General features: G+C 38.1%; 1 protein-coding gene across 3 annotated transcripts in view; it reads left to right on the top strand.

The window, feature by feature from the left end:
• MAP3K13 (mitogen-activated protein kinase kinase kinase 13) overlaps positions 1–16,875 on the top strand; it is a 139,508-nt gene that overhangs the window by 108,660 nt on the left and 13,973 nt on the right. For all 3 annotated transcript variants that reach the window (XM_081025088.1, XM_081025089.1, XM_081025087.1), the window contains exons 4-9: positions 1,600–1,791; positions 5,634–5,792; positions 7,566–7,724; positions 8,131–8,239; positions 15,298–15,407; positions 16,190–16,306. In XM_081025088.1, coding sequence (XP_080881214.1) covers positions 1,600–1,791; positions 5,634–5,792; positions 7,566–7,724; positions 8,131–8,239; positions 15,298–15,407; positions 16,190–16,306 — 846 coding nt within the window. The remainder of the gene's footprint in view (positions 1–1,599; positions 1,792–5,633; positions 5,793–7,565; positions 7,725–8,130; positions 8,240–15,297; positions 15,408–16,189; positions 16,307–16,875) is intronic.

The following is a 16,875-nucleotide window of genomic DNA, read 5'->3' as shown; positions in this document are numbered from 1 at the left end:
TGGAGAGTAATAGAAATCGCTTTGTGGCATTTGACAAGCATATCAAATAAGGGAAAGTGAAGACTAATTATTTAATTTCTCCGTAACTTGCTCTTGTTACAAGATTTTCACATGATCACAAGCCATGCTCTCTAAATTATTTCATCATTTATGGCAGCCTAAGAGATAGGATATGAATTGACAGCTGGGTGAGGACTTTAGCTTGTGTGTCTCATAGGTAGACTATTCTCAATAACTTCTCTAGAAAGTTTTAAAGGAAGGATTACATACCATTAAGGGATGGGACACAGAGAATTGCATATGGTCATTTTTCTTCTCTTTTCTCATCCTCAGAACAAAGTTGTGATTTAGAATTCATATGATTATCCCCACTTTTATAAGGTAACGTTATTAATATAGGAATCCCCAATGTGCTTGTCTATACAGAAGCTGAAAAGGTAAAAGGGAGGCTTGTGGCACAGTGAGTGGAAAGAGCATGGCTTTGAAGTCAAACAGACTGTATTTGAATCCCAGCTCTGTCACTTATTAGTGGTCTGATCTTGCACAAGTCTACTTTCCCTCTTTGAACATTACCTGTAAAAATGGAACAGGTAATTTCTATCTTAAAATGGTTCGGGGCAGACCAAATAAAACAATTAAACAAACATGTAAATATGCCTGACAAAAAGAAGATGTGCTCCCATGTTATTGCTCTTCTTCCTACCTCTGGCCTCAGCACATGTTATGTGAAGGCTTTATCAGCAAAGAAAGGTAAGGTGAAGTTAAGAACTGTTTGTCAGGGACTTGCTGTGTGTGTTTAGGCCTTGTGGTAAAGAGAAAAGAACTTGAATACCTTTTCCCTTCAAGGAGTCTGTAATCTATATCAGGAGAGAAACATCACATATAAAAAAATGAATAGCTTTCATGTAGCATAGGAATTCAGAGAAGAGAAAGATTTTTTTGGACTGGAATGATCAGGAAAGTCTTCATGGAAGGTGTAGGAAGTGATGGACATGCAGGCTGCATAAATGTATAATATTGTGTAACGTTATTTTTATTCTAAACAGAAATCGTTTTCAAAGACAAAATAATATAGAAAATTCTTTTTTTGGTCCTCATTCTAGTTAGTTGTCTTAAATTTGTAATTTAAAATCCAACAAATAATAGTAAAAATAGCAACATTCTATTTGAATTCTCTCTTTCTGCACACTATGTATAAAACACTCTATTTAATTTTTAAAGGAAGATATTTAAATTATTCTTAGCAATCTAAAACAACACAATATCCAGTCCATACAAAACCTCAGAAAAGGATGCTTTTTGTCCGAGAATGGAGTGGTCCCACAGGAAAAGCACCAGAGAGAACGCAGCATATAGATATCTGGAGTGAACAAAACAAACTAAAATTATCTATGTGCATAATAGGGAAACCTGTAGACGAGAGAGGGTTTCATGCTAATTTAAGAATCAGGAAAGATTATCTACATACTTTTTAAAAAATAGTTTGGATAGAGAATTGGTCTTAATGATTAAATTTATTAAATATTTCTAAAGTATAAATATGTATACATGTATGTTTGTATCTATGTATTTATATACATGTTTGTGTTTTCTTAAAAGGGGTGTTTGTACTCAGGCTCCATGTTATTGCATCATCATGGAATACTGTGCCCATGGACAGCTCTACGAGGTTTTGCGAGCTGGCAGGAAGATCACGCCTCGATTGCTAGTAGACTGGTCCACAGGAATTGCAAGTGGAATGAATTATTTGCATCTTCATAAAATTATTCATCGTGATCTCAAATCACCAAAGTGAGTACTGGAGCTAATTTTTCAGCCAAGTTGTTTTATTGCTTTGAAATAAGGAAATCTATCAACCATCGTTGAAATTTTCAGATGTCATACTTTCATGTTCAGTTTAAATCAGCACAGTGGGTAATTCTATTTGCATATCTTTTGGATTATTGGTGACCTACTTACTTATCTATATGGCAGATATGTCTAAGCACCTGACACTAGCTTTCCCTTTTTGTTGCTTTTAATTGTATAATTATGAAACAAAATTCATTATCACCAAAGTACTCACCTTTCATCATCTTGAATAATTAATAGCAAACTTCCTCACTTAAAGGCTTATTTGTTGTTTTCTTAGTGTATTCCAAAAACACAGTTTTATTAAAAACTGAGTTTCAGAAATGTATACAACAGAATAAAAATAAATAAAATGATTAAGAAACAGAAGCAAAGAGAAAATAAAAACATTAGAACTAAAGCTTGTTCTCAAAATATATACCACAAGAGTCTGTACAGTTAGAGGTGGACTACAAATTTGGGTTTGAGCTTCCTAGAGTCTAAGCAAAGAAGGAAATAAATAGTTATACGGTTTACAGTGTCCATAAGAAAAATACAAACTGGTTATTTAACAGAAGCAGAGCTGTTTCTAGTAATCTCTGTTTTCAAAATGATTCCTTGGCTGCCAATAACCACCTTAAGAGGAGTGTTTATTCAGTTCCCCAAATTGCATAAAGGAAAGAAAGGAATTGATAAAATGGCATATTTCAGTGTAGCTCCTATTTTTCAGCATTACTTTTATTATTTCTCATCACATTTTGGTTTAGAGGAGCAGAGAAGGATTCATCTTTTTTCAAAAGCATTATAAAAAAAGGATAGTGCTTTTATGGTTTACAACATTCTTTATATCCATTATCACATCTGCTTTGATCTTAGCAAAAGCGGAGGGTGGGGGGAATGTATATGACAAGTACATTCTTAGTTTATATAAGGGAACCTGGGGCTCAGAGTCCAAAGTTATGAGCTAGCACTTGAACCCAGAACTTTTGGACCAATCACTCCTGCTTCCGACCTCATCAGGTGAAGGTGAAGGTGAAGGATTTGCCAGGCATTCTGCCTTTGTATCTTCTCCATGGAAGATACAAATCAGTCCTTGAAGTGATTCAATGATGTGCTCTCCATTTATTCATAAAAGTTTTGTCCCTTGGGGAAGTACATACATCCTGAGACTTACGGTTCTGCTGCCTGCAGGCAAGGGTTATTGTCTTGAATCAGTTTCCTATTATAATGTATGGGATTCACAGATCTTGAGATTGACAAACTTTATCTCCTTTACTTCCCCACCTAACTAATGAAAGCTATGCGTAGTCCCGATTCAAGGCTCAGTCCTTGAGGCTGGAGTCCCTTTGCCCCACTTGCACTTTAAAAAAAAAAAAAAAAGTCATTCCTTGATTAGAAACTTCAAAGCAGCTGTTATTTATCACCATAATTTTTAACAATATTTATTACAGTCATTAGTGTTGCGGAAAAGCGGCGAGGACCGAGAGACTCAAGTGGCACGCAGAGATCAGGGAGAACACAGCTTTATTATGCCGGTGGGCTCAGTGGGATTACTCCCAAAAGACTGAGCACTTACTGGGGTCGGGCGCTTTGTTTTTTTTATAGGGTTAGGCTTCTGGGTTTGGGGGGTATTCGCCATTGCTATTGCGGCGCCAGGGATTGGTTAAATCTGGCCACGGTGCCAGGGAGGTCCGTCCCTAACAGCTGTGATCGCTCAATACTGTTTTGACGGGAAAGCCTCTAACTGCTGTGCTTGCAGGAAAACTGCTCTGATAAGATATCGGAGAAGGGAGGGGGACGGAAAGCTCCTCATGGCTGTGCTCGCAGGAAAAAAAAACGTCCCAACATTAGCTCATTGAACAACTTGCTTCTTGTCTTACTTGCAAATAACTTTATTATATGGTGTTCATTCTGTTTACATTCTTAACGGAAACTGTTGCTTTTGTCACTCACTTCATAAAGTACCGAAGACCTCTTTGAATGGTCTCCTTTTTAACCACCTTTTTTGCCTTGAAAATTAAGTTAGAGGAAGAAGCCAGGAAATTTTAGAATATGTAACATCACATGCTACTCTCTTTAACGCCTGTCCTTTAAAGATTAGAGTGAGTTGGTTACTCAGTAAGCTTTTCCCTCTTGTGAGTACCACCCTGGCCCCCCTGCAGCCGTGGCCTCTTTGGGTTCCAAGGTAACTTTGAGAAGACAAAGACCTATCTGGCTTGCTGTAAAGAGATTTTATTAAATCTTTAGCTGTGCGACCCCAACTTTGTCTCAGAAGATTTCACAAAAGTTCCAACATCATATCTTCTCTAGTCTCCTCCCATGTCCATTCCCTCGTCATACCAACAGGTCCCATAATAAGCAGCACAAAAGAAGCAGAAGGGGAAGATTCCAGTGTTTCCCACCCCTCGGGGGCTTACCACCTTTTCTGACTTTCATGATATACGATACCATCAATTCTCCAATTAGCTCAGCTATCCCATGATATTTTATGCATTTTCACCAAGACTAACACCATTCATTCAAAATTCCTAAACTACGTGAATTTTACAGATCAGGTGCACAACCAGGGGGTGGTGGATGAAGGTATTCTAATGCAGTTATAAGCACTGAGCTGTTTGGTAAATAACTATTTGACATGGGCGGGCAGGGTGTCAAATGTGAAGTCCCTGGTTGAAAGAAGGGAAGAGATAGACTGAGACGTTTCCTGTTTTCTAACACCTTGATTCTGATACTATTGGAGTTTTAAGCCTTCTTATTGTTAATAATAGTTCTCTAGATCATTAAGCCTCTGAAACCCTAACCCATGAACATTCTAAAGTTCTAAACAGGTTATTTCAAGTGAACTCAGTGTAGTGTGTGAGGATGATCATGTGTTGGATTTGACTGGTACCAGATTGTATTCATGTTTATGGCTAGCAAAAGCAGTTTGCCTCAGGTCACAGTTCAGACAACTTCTATGAAAATTAAAACATGAGTTATGTGACATCTACTTAAGCTTCAATTTATTCCTGCTTTTCCTCATCAACGTTAGTAGAATCCTATGATACTTATTAGCTTTTTACTGTAACAAATCCCTAATATCATGATCCCATGCATGATTTTAGTTGACCATCACTTAAACAGTGTTTTAAAAGAAGTGTTTTTCTTAGTGGATTGTCTGAGACGGGTAAGGGTGGAAACCAATGTTTATTGAACATGAGTGCTTTACTTATTTAATTCAAATGAAAATTTTATGAGGCCATTATTACAGACCCATAATCCCTTATCCAAACTCTGGAGTCATGATTTCAGAAAGGTAATCTTGTGCATTACTTTACACCTCCAGCGAAGACTGGGGCTGCAGCTCCTCATCAGCCACATTCATATGTCTGTAGCAAAACCTATGATAGTCACACAAAGTGGGGTAAAGTGAGTTTGCTTTATACCTATGAAAAAATATTTATACACTGTTTTCACAGCTTTTTGCATTTTTGAATTGTGGATAAAATAGTGTGACCTGAATTGTCTCCATCTTACAGATTGAGAGAACTGGCTTAGAAGAGTGAAATAAGTTGGCAAAGGTCACACAGTTAGCAAGTGGTGATGGCAGGGTAAAACCAGGTGTAAAACCCTACTAATCGATGCTGCCTCACAGGTATAAATGATGCTGTTTCTAGTGTGTAGTTAGTGTCCTAGTAATACTGGAACTCATAAGCTGAATTCTGCAAGGTAAGGGGTAGCAAACAAAGTCTTTGGTGCCAATTTGAGTCATGTTTTTTCATTAGTACTAATGATCTGGATATTTTCTTTATTTCTTTTGAAAGTGTTTTAGTGACCCACACAGATGCAGTAAAAATTTCAGATTTCGGTACATCTAAGGAACTCAGCGATAAAAGCACCAAGATGTCCTTCGCTGGCACAGTTGCATGGATGGCACCAGAGGTGATACGAAACGAACCTGTCTCTGAAAAAGTCGATATATGGTGAGCAGCACTGCCTGTGCCAACCAAAAAGCCTTTTCTCACTTTCACCCAGTAGCACTTTCCTCTGTCGACGCATCTACTTTCCCAAAATATTCTTTAGTGTTACTCACTTCTGCTTGATTGCTGTCTCACACTAGTTGAGGTACTACCCAGTATGATGATATATGGTAAGAAGGATTGGGAGAGGAATTAGGGTGACTATCTAGTCAATAAATCATCAGTTTGGGGGACCTTCAGAGAATATGCTGCAGGACGTTCTGCAGGACGGAAAGTTTACTTCAAAAAATCATTTAGTATAAGAGTCTTTTTGAAAGGTATTACATAATTCTCAGCTTCTTAAATAAAATACATTAAACAAAGTTTACCTTTTCTTGGTGACTCAGAACGTCATTTCATATATATATATATATATGTGTGTATATATATATGTGTGTATATATATGTATATATATGTATATGATCTTTATTATATATATGTATATATCTGAGTGATGTACTGATGTGACAGTTATGTGCTTTAGACCTGTTTGATGTACATAGGGCTGTTTGTCTGTTTACTAAACAGCCCCAATGGGCTATGCTTTTTTTTTTTGGAGGGGCTTTTTAAAATCTTTATCAATTTTTCCTCTGAGGTTACAAATCTTTGCTATTAAAAATATATTTCCCTGTAGTTGCTTTTCTTCCATTCTTAAAATTGGCTCCTAATAACTTTTAGGCTTAAAACCAAAATAATAGCATATATCAAAGCTGCATGTAACACCAGAATAAATAAGATAAAGTAGAAATGTGAGATCATTTGTAATTCAGGTAATTATTACCATGTCCTCCTTAGGGATTATACCAATTTATATTCCCAACAGAAATGTTTAAGAGTGTTTTCTCAGTCTCACCAATAAAATGTGTTAAACTTTTGAATTTTTGCCAACCATATAGGTAAAAATAAAAAAGATATAATATCTCAGGTGCAGTTTTAATTTGCATTCCTCTTCTTACAAGAAAGATCATACAAAAAAAAAAAAGAAAGACTACATTTTTTCACATTTACAAACCATTTGTAATTTCTTTGTGAACTGTTCTTATCTTTAGCTGAGCTTTCTGATCTTTATCAATTTATGAGTATTTTATATATTCAGCAGATTAGCCTTTTGTGTATGTGAATTACAGATACCTTTTACAATGTGTTATTTTGTTTATGGTGGACTTTTTTAAATTCCATGCCAGATTTTTTTCTTAAATGTAGTTTAACTTGCCAATCTCTCCTTTTATGGCTTCTGGATTTCATAATTAGAAAAGCCTTCACCACTCTAAGATTTTTTTTTTTTTAATTTCCGATGTGTTCTTTCAGAATTCTTGTGGTTTCATGTTTCCCATTTAAATCTTTGATTCATTTGGAATTTATCTTGGTGTAAGATGAAGTATAGATTTACTATTTCCCCAGTTGTCTCAACAGCATTTATTGAATAATCCATTTTCCCTACTATGATGTTACTTTTATCATAATACTCAACTCCTATATGTATTTGATCTATTTCTGGATTTCTGTTCCATTCCATTAGTCTGACTGTCTATTAATTCACCAGAGTTAATTACTGAAGTCTTGTGTCTTAATATCTGGTAGTGTTGATTACCCCTCATTGATTTTCTTTTCTGATCTTCCTGACTGTTTCTGTTTTTCTTGTACCCGTATTAGAATAATAAAACTACATAGGCATTTGATTAAAAATTAATATAGAACGTTAATGTTTTTTATGCACGTTCTTGGTACTACTGTAGGTCTTTTGGAGTAGTGCTTTGGGAGCTGCTGACAGGAGAGATCCCTTATAAAGATGTAGACTCTTCAGCCATCATTTGGGGCGTTGGAAGCAATAGCTTACACCTTCCAGTTCCTTCCACTTGCCCTGATGGATTCAAAATCCTTATGAAACAGACGTGGTAAGAAATATATTTCTCCCAGTATTCTCCTGTACCTTCTTCCTCAACACCACACTTAAAACTTCTCTAAAACTGCAGGAAGTCTCTACTGTGTATTTGGAATCGCCTGGTAGTGTAAAGATTGGGAGCCTTGGAACTATTTATAAATAAATCAGTAAATGATAGCTATTATTACTTCATCAGTCCTTAGGGACTATTGTTATCAAACAAGTCATTGATCCTAGAAATTTCCATTGCACTACTAGAGGTATCTCGTAATTATATTTTCCTTTTGCTCTTCAGTACATCAACTTTGCCTGAGATATAGCCATGTATGGAATCAAAATGTTTTTCATAAAGTAGAATAAAATCTTTATTCTCCTGGACATAACTTCTGAAATGCACAAGCTGTCTTTTTTACTTTTAGGCAAAGTAAACCTCGCAACCGACCTTCTTTTCGGCAGACACTCATGCATTTAGACATTGCATCTGCAGATGTTCTTGCCACCCCACAAGAAACTTACTTTAAGTCTCAGGTAAGTCTGGAAACTTTCTACCAGGTGCTATGACTGAATGGGCAGACAGGGAACTACCAATGAAAAAAAAGTAACTCTTAGAAAAGGGCCATTCTGATTCTTGTAACAGTTATATAATTCTATTCATTGTGAAACCATAACTATGACACCTTACCCATAGGACATTTTGGAGTTTTTAAAGCATTTATATGTTATTATCTCATTTGAAAAGAACATGTATCAGAATCTGATTCTCATAGTGGTTTCTAGTGAAACTGTTGAAGAAAAAAGAAGATATGGAAACTGTAATATACATATACATATTTGAATTAGAATTATTACCGAATTTCATGAGAGTATTACTTTCTTTGAAGCAGAAAAACTGAAGTACAAGGGAGGGAAGTTAAATATCAGAGAGAGTCCATGACAGAAGTAGGCCCAGAGAGAACCTTTTCTCTAACTTTATGTGTCACCTAGTATAGCACCAAATAAAATATAATTTAATGTATCTGTTAGCTTTTACTTTATTACAAACCATTCCAAAACATATGGCTTAAAACAATAAGCTTTTGTTCAGGTCACAGTTTTGTGGGTTGGGATTTTGGGCTAGGCTTTGACTGGGCTCATTCACATGTCTGCTGTCATTTGCCAGGTCAGCTGGGAGGCTGGCAGGTTCCAGATGGCCTCATTTACAAGTCTGGCGATTGGTTGGCTCTTAGCTAGAGTACCTCTCCCCCACGTGGTCTCTTATCCTTCAGCAGGCTAGCTTGGGCTTGTTCACATGGTGTTCTCAGGTGACAAAAGCAGCAAGAGAGCAAGCCCCAGTGCACAAACGATTCTTAAGCCTGTGTGTGCATCATGCATGCCAATGTCTCATTGTCCAGAGCAAGTCACAGGCCAATCCAGACTGAGAAATAGACTTCACCTCTTGACGAGAAAATATGCCATACACGTTGTAAGAGCACGGGGACAGAGAGGGGAAGAATTTGTGAGAATTTGTGAAAATATGCCATACACATTATAAAAGCACGGGTGCAGAGAGGGGAAGACTATTAAATAAAAATGTTGTAAATGTGATAAGGATGGCCTGACTAACTATCCATACAGATAGGGAGTGGTGGGAATTAAGCACGCTTGAGGTCCTTATCCCTTCCAGATCCAGCAATAATAAAAGGAGTAACATGGGATGAAACTATGGCTTTCGAAATAATATGATGATCCCAAATTATAGCTTATGCCTGTAGAATTTAACTACAGTATTACGTAATTCGTCTCATACAGCTGTGTCTCACTCATGTTACTGTGCTTCTAAAATGAATTTTTGTAAGATGAATTCCATCTCCAGTATAATGTCAAAGATTCATTCTCAGAGAAGACATTTTATTATTGATTGGTGTCTCCATCTACTCCTCCCAGCCCCCCACCGCCAGTGGGTGATGCGCTTAACAAACCAGGAAGCCTGTTGAGAAGGGTACTGTACTGGGAGGGGCACCATGCTGGGAGTTAAACAAGTCCTCCAACGTGCTGTACTGCTTGCCCCAACCTGAGGCTCCGAATGCTTGCTTCTCGGGTGTCTGAAAAACAGAGAAATACTCTGCCCATCAGACACGGGGAACTATCTTAATAAATGCACACAAGTTTGGCAGTTTCTAAGGAATGATAGATAATTCAGACTCTTATCCTGTTGCCCAGGGTTCCCACACACTCTTTTTTTTTTTTTTCCAACACACTCTTTACGACCCACAAACTTAGCCCTCTCCACAACTGTGTCTTTAAATAGTAAGACTTGCCCCCATAGTTTTTTTTAGTGTTTCTGAGGAATTATTATGTAAGTAAAGTGGTTGATTTTAGAGGAAATAAGAAGACATAGGAGGTTGACTTCATGCCATTTCCTATGTTCTTTGTTACGCATTCAGATAAACTCCCTTAGAACTATTAAAACTATTGCCTATCTATTCGAAAAATGTAGGTGTGGGGCACTAGAAAATAAATATGTCAACTGACTTCTTCTGTTAGTATTCAGAAAGACTCGGGCCCTTTTATGAAGTGAAAAAGAATAATAGTGAGTACTCTCTAGGAAACCTGTCAAACTTGAGGATACGGTTGCAATCACAGCTTTGCTTCCTTTACGGTAAAAGTATACATACCACAATTTTGTAAAGCAGGTTTTGGTGAAAGTACTAAGTCACAAGCCATTGAGAGAGTGTAATTGTACATAGCTGGAACATTTCAAGTTCTAAACGGATTTCACTTGAATGCCCCCAGAACATCACTTCTGACGCCAGTGAAACATATTCTGAACCCCCCCCCCCCCCGCCACATGCAAAGCGCTGTGTGGTGCAACTAAGCACCCACTGCCCGTGTCCTCCCTTGTACAAACTTTCATCAACACAGGCAGCTCTAAAATTGAACTCGGAAAAGAAAAGTTTCTTTTGGAGCAAGAATATGGAAGAGAGAAGAAGGGGAGGGGAAAAGAAGGAAGGGAAGGGAACAACTTAGTACATGGGACATGTTTTAATTTTCATTAATTCTTTCACATTTTTCTCTGAACATACACTTTTACCTCTCCTTAAATAGCCCCAAATCTGCTGTCCTTGCCAGTTCCTAGAACTTTTCAGGTACTTACAAGCTGATGTGTCTCTGGATCTGAAATTCAGACTATCACTGGATGAAGATAATAAAGTGTTTATGAACTAGCTAGTGAGGTATTAAGAAGAGCAACAGACCCTGAGACTAAACCCCTGTCCTGTGATCTTGGATAAGTCACTTAATTTCTCTAAACCTCAGCTTACTCATCTAAACAATGAAATCGTATCTTCCCTTCCTTGTGGAGCGTTGGTGAGGATTAAGTGAGATAATAAAGATGCAAGTATATTGAACTGTTTGATTGTAAGATATTATTCACCTTCCACAAAGCTATAAAACTTAAGCTTCCTTTGGGTTGTTACATTCTGGGTACTTTTTCTGATGAACTCCTGAGATGGACAAGACGGCAGCTAGGCAACTCCTATGCATTCTGTTTTGACCTTATGCTACCCAGGGGGGAAGAACTGGTTATTTAGCACATGGTTTTGCTTTTCTATAGCAAAACCTCACCTCCTCCTGCTTGCTGATAAAATCCTCTCGGAGTCAGTTATCAGTCAAGGGTTGTTAGCCACTGGTCTCCACCTCCCACCAAAACTGTCAGTCAAGAGAGCTGCCACAGGCCAGATGACTCCTTCCTGAGAGAAAATGCTTCATCTGTTTCTCATCAAGAGCACATGTATTAAAGATGCAGCATATATAGCACAGACGAACAAAGCAGCCAATTTCAGTCCAATATTAGATTCTGCCAAAGCTATTGCTTCGTTTCTAGACAATAACCCATTTCTCCAAGTAGGCAATTAGTGCTCCTGGTATTCAATTACATTTGATACCAGTCTTTAGATAACATTTTAGCCGAGTCCCAGCTGCTAGGTGGGTCATGTGCCCTGTTCCCTAGCTCTTCCACCACCCTCTGCCTTTGCACCATTTTTCTTTCCTTTTGAGTGCCACAGTGACAACCCAGAAATTCAGGGGAGAGTCAGAGCCATTAAGCTCATTATGGGGATAGACTGTGCTGCCTGAAGAGTAATCTCATCATGAGTGAGTAGGTGCTTAGGCAGAGGCCGGGCATTTACCTGGGAGGCAGTAAAGTAGACTCTGCTAATCAAGAGTTGGACCTGACAGCCTCTAAGTCTTTTCTCACACAGGGTCTATGATTTCCTGCTACTCAGCCCCCAACACCCTGCTTCTCTATTCCTCAAGCTAGGCTGTAACTCATTCATGTATTTTTTTACTTGTGAAAAATTGTGGTAAAAAATATATATATAATATAAAGTTGGCCATTTTAACCATTTTTAAGTGTACAATTCAGTGGCATTGATTACATTCACAGTGTTGTGAAGCTATCACCACTATTTCCAAAATGTTCCATCACCCCATTAGCAATAACTTCCCATTTTCTCCATAGCCTCTGGTAATCTCTGTTCTAATTTCTGTCTCTATGAATTTACCTAGTCTAGATATTTCTTTTAAGTAGAATCATACAATATTTGTCTTTTTGTTTCACTTAGCATGTTTTCAAGGTCTATTTATGTTGTAGCATGTGTCAGAACTTCATCCCTTAATATGAAAGAATAATATTCTGTTGTATAGATGTACCCCCATTTTGTCTATCCATTCATGTTAATTCAACTTCGTATTGACACCTATATTATGGGAAAGAAGAGGAGCAAAATTTGAGTGCAAGAGCTTCAGTCCACTGACTGAATAATTGGAAGGCTGGCAAAAACAAAAATCTCAATGTTACGGCCTTCCCAGGCCTCATCTGGGACATAAAGAAGATCCCATTAATGGTGGTAACTCAAGTGTCACTGGATTTTTCCCTTTACTTGCTCACACAGGACTTAAGTACCTTGTAAAGCACCCCCTACTTCCTTCCACCACACTCCACGTGCATTGTGGGGGAAATCCCCATAAAGAATGGGGGTCTCAAATAGCTTCATATTTACATCAGCTCTACTTTTCACTGGCTCTGGCTACACAGCAGTCTTCCGCCTAGCATCTGCTGGGTATTACTTTATTGGCTAGCACTATTTTCTGCTGAAAGACTGTAGTCCCCAGCTGACATCCATTGGATGCAGCCATATCCTTAAGGCACTGCCGTCACCCACCTGGAGCTGTTATTTCCTGCTGTAACTAAAGCTCTGGACTTCACAAGATTCCAAAGCTGCACGTTGTTCTGTTTGCACAATGAACTCTTCCTTTCCCTGTTGAGTTACACTTCATTAAAAGTAACAAAGCAGTGCTGTATTTTCGTGAAACAATGGGAAATGACCCTCCATTCCTATGATGGTGGCTTTGTTATAGGTCAAGTTCATGCAGGAGTCCTCCTTTCCATAGGATGTGTTTTCTCTCACAGGCTTCTCAGTCCCTGTGCAAATTGGCCCCAGGCCTGCGTACCCTCCATTTCTTTAGATATGCCCATACATGTCTAAATTGCAGGTTAAGTGCCAGTTGGAACTCCTATTACATAACACTTCTAAGTATATGTGATGGGACTCCAAAATTAACATCTACCCGTAATATGATACCTTTGGGGAAAACACATTATTAATCATTTCTCACACATCCTGTTCCCTCTTTACAGGAGAAATCTACTTTCTTAATAGGTTTCAACCTTCAGAAGACTGTCTTTAAGTTTCCTATTTCCTTAAACTATATATCAGGAGGTTTATAGCCTCTAGAATTTAAAATAAAAATTGATCCGTGATGTTTCATTCCTCACCACCAAAAGGAGGTAGTCCTTTTCCTGGTCCCTTTAAATATTGTGCTAGAATCCACTGACATTCTTGCACAAAAGAGGATGCTTTCAGGCCCAAATTTGGCTCTCTCCCTTATTCTTTTTTTGGTCTAACAATTCTTGATTGTCAATCTTTGGCTTCTTAAAGCTCAAATACTCTTCCTATTCTGTGATTTTGATCTGATGATTGAGAAAACAGTATTACCTGGGGCTTAACCAAACCTGCATTTACTGCTTAGATACTGTCCAAGACTGTTACCAAACAATGGGCAGCGCATTCTGGATCTTTGCTTTCTGATGGTTGTTTGGCAGGTTTGGCGCCAGAAAGTCAACTGACTAACAGAAATCTTTCTCTAATGGTCAGTCAACATATATATATGAAGACCTAGCATATTATGAACAGATAAGCAGATATTCACTTTATAAATAATTACAGTATAATTTTCTCTATAAAAATAAATGAGAAGTGTCAGATTTGGGGAGAAACCTGTAATTTTACAATCGCTTAAGCATAACTTCTTTCATGCTCTAGATAGATCATTTTTTTTAATTTATTGGGGTGACAATTCACTGATATGTGGAGAGATCATTTTTAACATGAATCTAAAGGTAATAGAATAACTCTAGAGGAAGAGTATACAAGTAAAAACATTTAGTTACACATCTAGCCTTCACTGGAAATTACCTTAATCTCATTAGCTTCATAGGATGGTGGTCTATACCTAATTTGAGGAAACATCTCCTTTAGCTGTTTTTCTACAAACTGCCTGCAGACTGTATTCCAGCAGACATTTTCCTGCCTCCTAAAATTTAGATAAAATTGGCTTGAAATTCTATGACCTGTGGAAAGTCCAGTGTCCTATTATTTCTGTGAATTCCTGGAGATTTATAATTTCATGGCCACCCTGGCTCTGCCTTCCTCAAATTGTTGGCTCCCATTCCTGTCATCTTGTGGTTGTTCCTTTATATTTGTCCTGTCATTGACCCAAATATGAAGTTCAGCACCTTTCCTTGATTTCTAAGAAAACAAAAACACTCATCCAAAGTCAGGGCGAAGGTCAAGAGACTTTACTAAAAACTTAGGAAATTGGAAGAGACTTATATTTTGAACAACTTAAATCACATATTAGATATCCATTCCTGTCCTAAACATTTTGTCCGACTACCTACTAAGTTATTTAGACATACTAGTTTTCTTCCTCCTCCTTCTTCTCTTTTTCTGATCTTTCCCTCACTCCCAAATTCCTGTATAATTCCCTATATTTTTATTCCCATCTTCTGCTGTTCATGCCCCTCGGGTCTTCTACTCCAAATATTTTTCAAGATATTTTCATAAACAAAGCCTAAGAGGAATTCTGGTGCCCATTGTAAGGATGATCATATTCTCGCTGACACATACTTGTACCATATGGTTATTAGAGCTATTCTTTCTGGCCAGTCTTTCTCAGTCACACATCTTGACTTCCCGAGGTGATGGCTAGTATGCCAGCTGTGATGTTTGTGCTGGCCAGTACTGAAAGGAAACTGGAAAACAGTATCACATGTTGGATTAAAGACAAAAAAATGGGGTAGCATGGGCTGTGCAGAAACATCATCATGAGATTTTTTGCTATGAACTAATATTTATGGAACATCTATTCTGTAAGGCTCTTCAGGAGTAATATGTAAGGGGAAAAAATCTTATACACAATCCTACGGTCATAACAGGGACTGAAACTCCTAGAATATTAACAGAGTCTAATTTGTCCTTGCCCAGGCTGAATGGAGAGAAGAAGTGAAAAAACACTTTGAGAAAATCAAAAGTGAAGGAACTTGTATACACCGATTAGATGAAGAACTGATTAGAAGGCGCAGAGAAGAACTCAGGTCAGCTGATCTCTCCTTCTTCACCTCTTCTTATCCCCAGGTCTCCAGATATTAACTGGAACTCTCTTTGTGAATTTCGTTTTCTATACACCTTTCACCTCTGCCATTTATTGTTATTCTCTTTAAAAGTTTTCCTAAAAAGTAGCTCTCCTTTATATCACTATTTTATCCTCTCCCCGCAACTCTGTTGTCCTCCTTTATTTCATCTCTGCAACAAAGATTCCTGGAGCTGTTTGTTCATTCAGCCATTGTCCTCGGTGACATGGAATGCCAGAAATGTATAAAATGTAGTCCCTGGTCTCAAGATGCTTATAATTTATTAAGGGATACAAGACATGATCATATATAACCACTATAATTAGGTGAGATATGTGCCATGGGTAAGTATAAATGAATCATGGTATTAGCTCTAACTGCATATTTCCATTGACATGTGAGTTATACTGTATATCATTATACTGTATTCTTATTAAGATATTGCTGACATTGCACAAAGGCTACAAATTATACCCAAATCACATTCAGATATTATCTCTGGCCCTCCTGACTATTCTGTGTGGCTGGATGGTGGCCCTTAAAGATAAAGCAAATGGAAAGCTTAGATTTGCCATCTCCTACTCCATCTTGTTTGAGTCATTGCATTAGACATAGGAGCCTTAAATTTAGAGGGCCCTGGGGCAAATGCTTTTGAGATAAACCATCCTGGTTCTTATTTCATTATAGCTGAGCTTTGTTGTCCCCCAAGTTAGTTGGTTTCATGGATCCTGTGTTTTCTTCACTAGGCATGCTTTGGATATTCGTGAACACTATGAGAGAAAACTTGAGCGGGCTAACAATTTATACATGGAACTGAGTGCCATCATGCTGCAGCTGGAAATGCGGGAGAAGGAGCTCATTAAGTACGTAGCCAGCACACTGTCTCCCCTTATTGATTTGGGTCTGTCAATGAGCAGAAATGTACTACTTTTCCATGTTGCTGTATTCAGAACTGGCAGATATTTGATTCCTTCCCCCACCATGCCTTCAGGGATGCGCTGTCACAAGCCCCTCACCCTGGTGAGGTTTCCATTTGCGTGGGATTGCCACAGAGCTGGTTGTCGGGGAACCTGCACTTGACAGGCATTTGCTACTTCACCCTGCTGAATGGCTCCCAGAAGGGGGTCCTCATTTCCTGAAGGAGCTTGGTGTGGATGAATGGGGACTTATTGCCCCCTGGGGAAGTAAGGTGGCTACTGCAAGTGGTTTAAGGAATTCCGGAGAATGGCAAGAAAACCCATAGGGTCCTGACTGAAGCAGCAGCTACTGAAATTGTAGAACTTCCGCCATTGCATTTTTGTCTCTCATGAGGTGTGTGAGCTGACGGAAACAATGAAGTCAGGTTTGACTTTAGTATTCTTTTTTGTTGTTCCTATTTTACCTGAATTACAAAAAAATTAATTACAAAAAAAACGACACCCTGTCCGTCCAA

The sequence above is a fragment of the Rhinolophus hipposideros genome (genome assembly GCF_964194185.1).
Source record: "Rhinolophus hipposideros genome assembly, chromosome: 2".
NCBI lineage: Eukaryota > Metazoa > Chordata > Mammalia > Chiroptera > Rhinolophidae > Rhinolophus > Rhinolophus hipposideros.
Note: the sequence above shows the minus strand (reverse complement) of the source record. Positions and strands in the feature narration are given on the sequence as shown.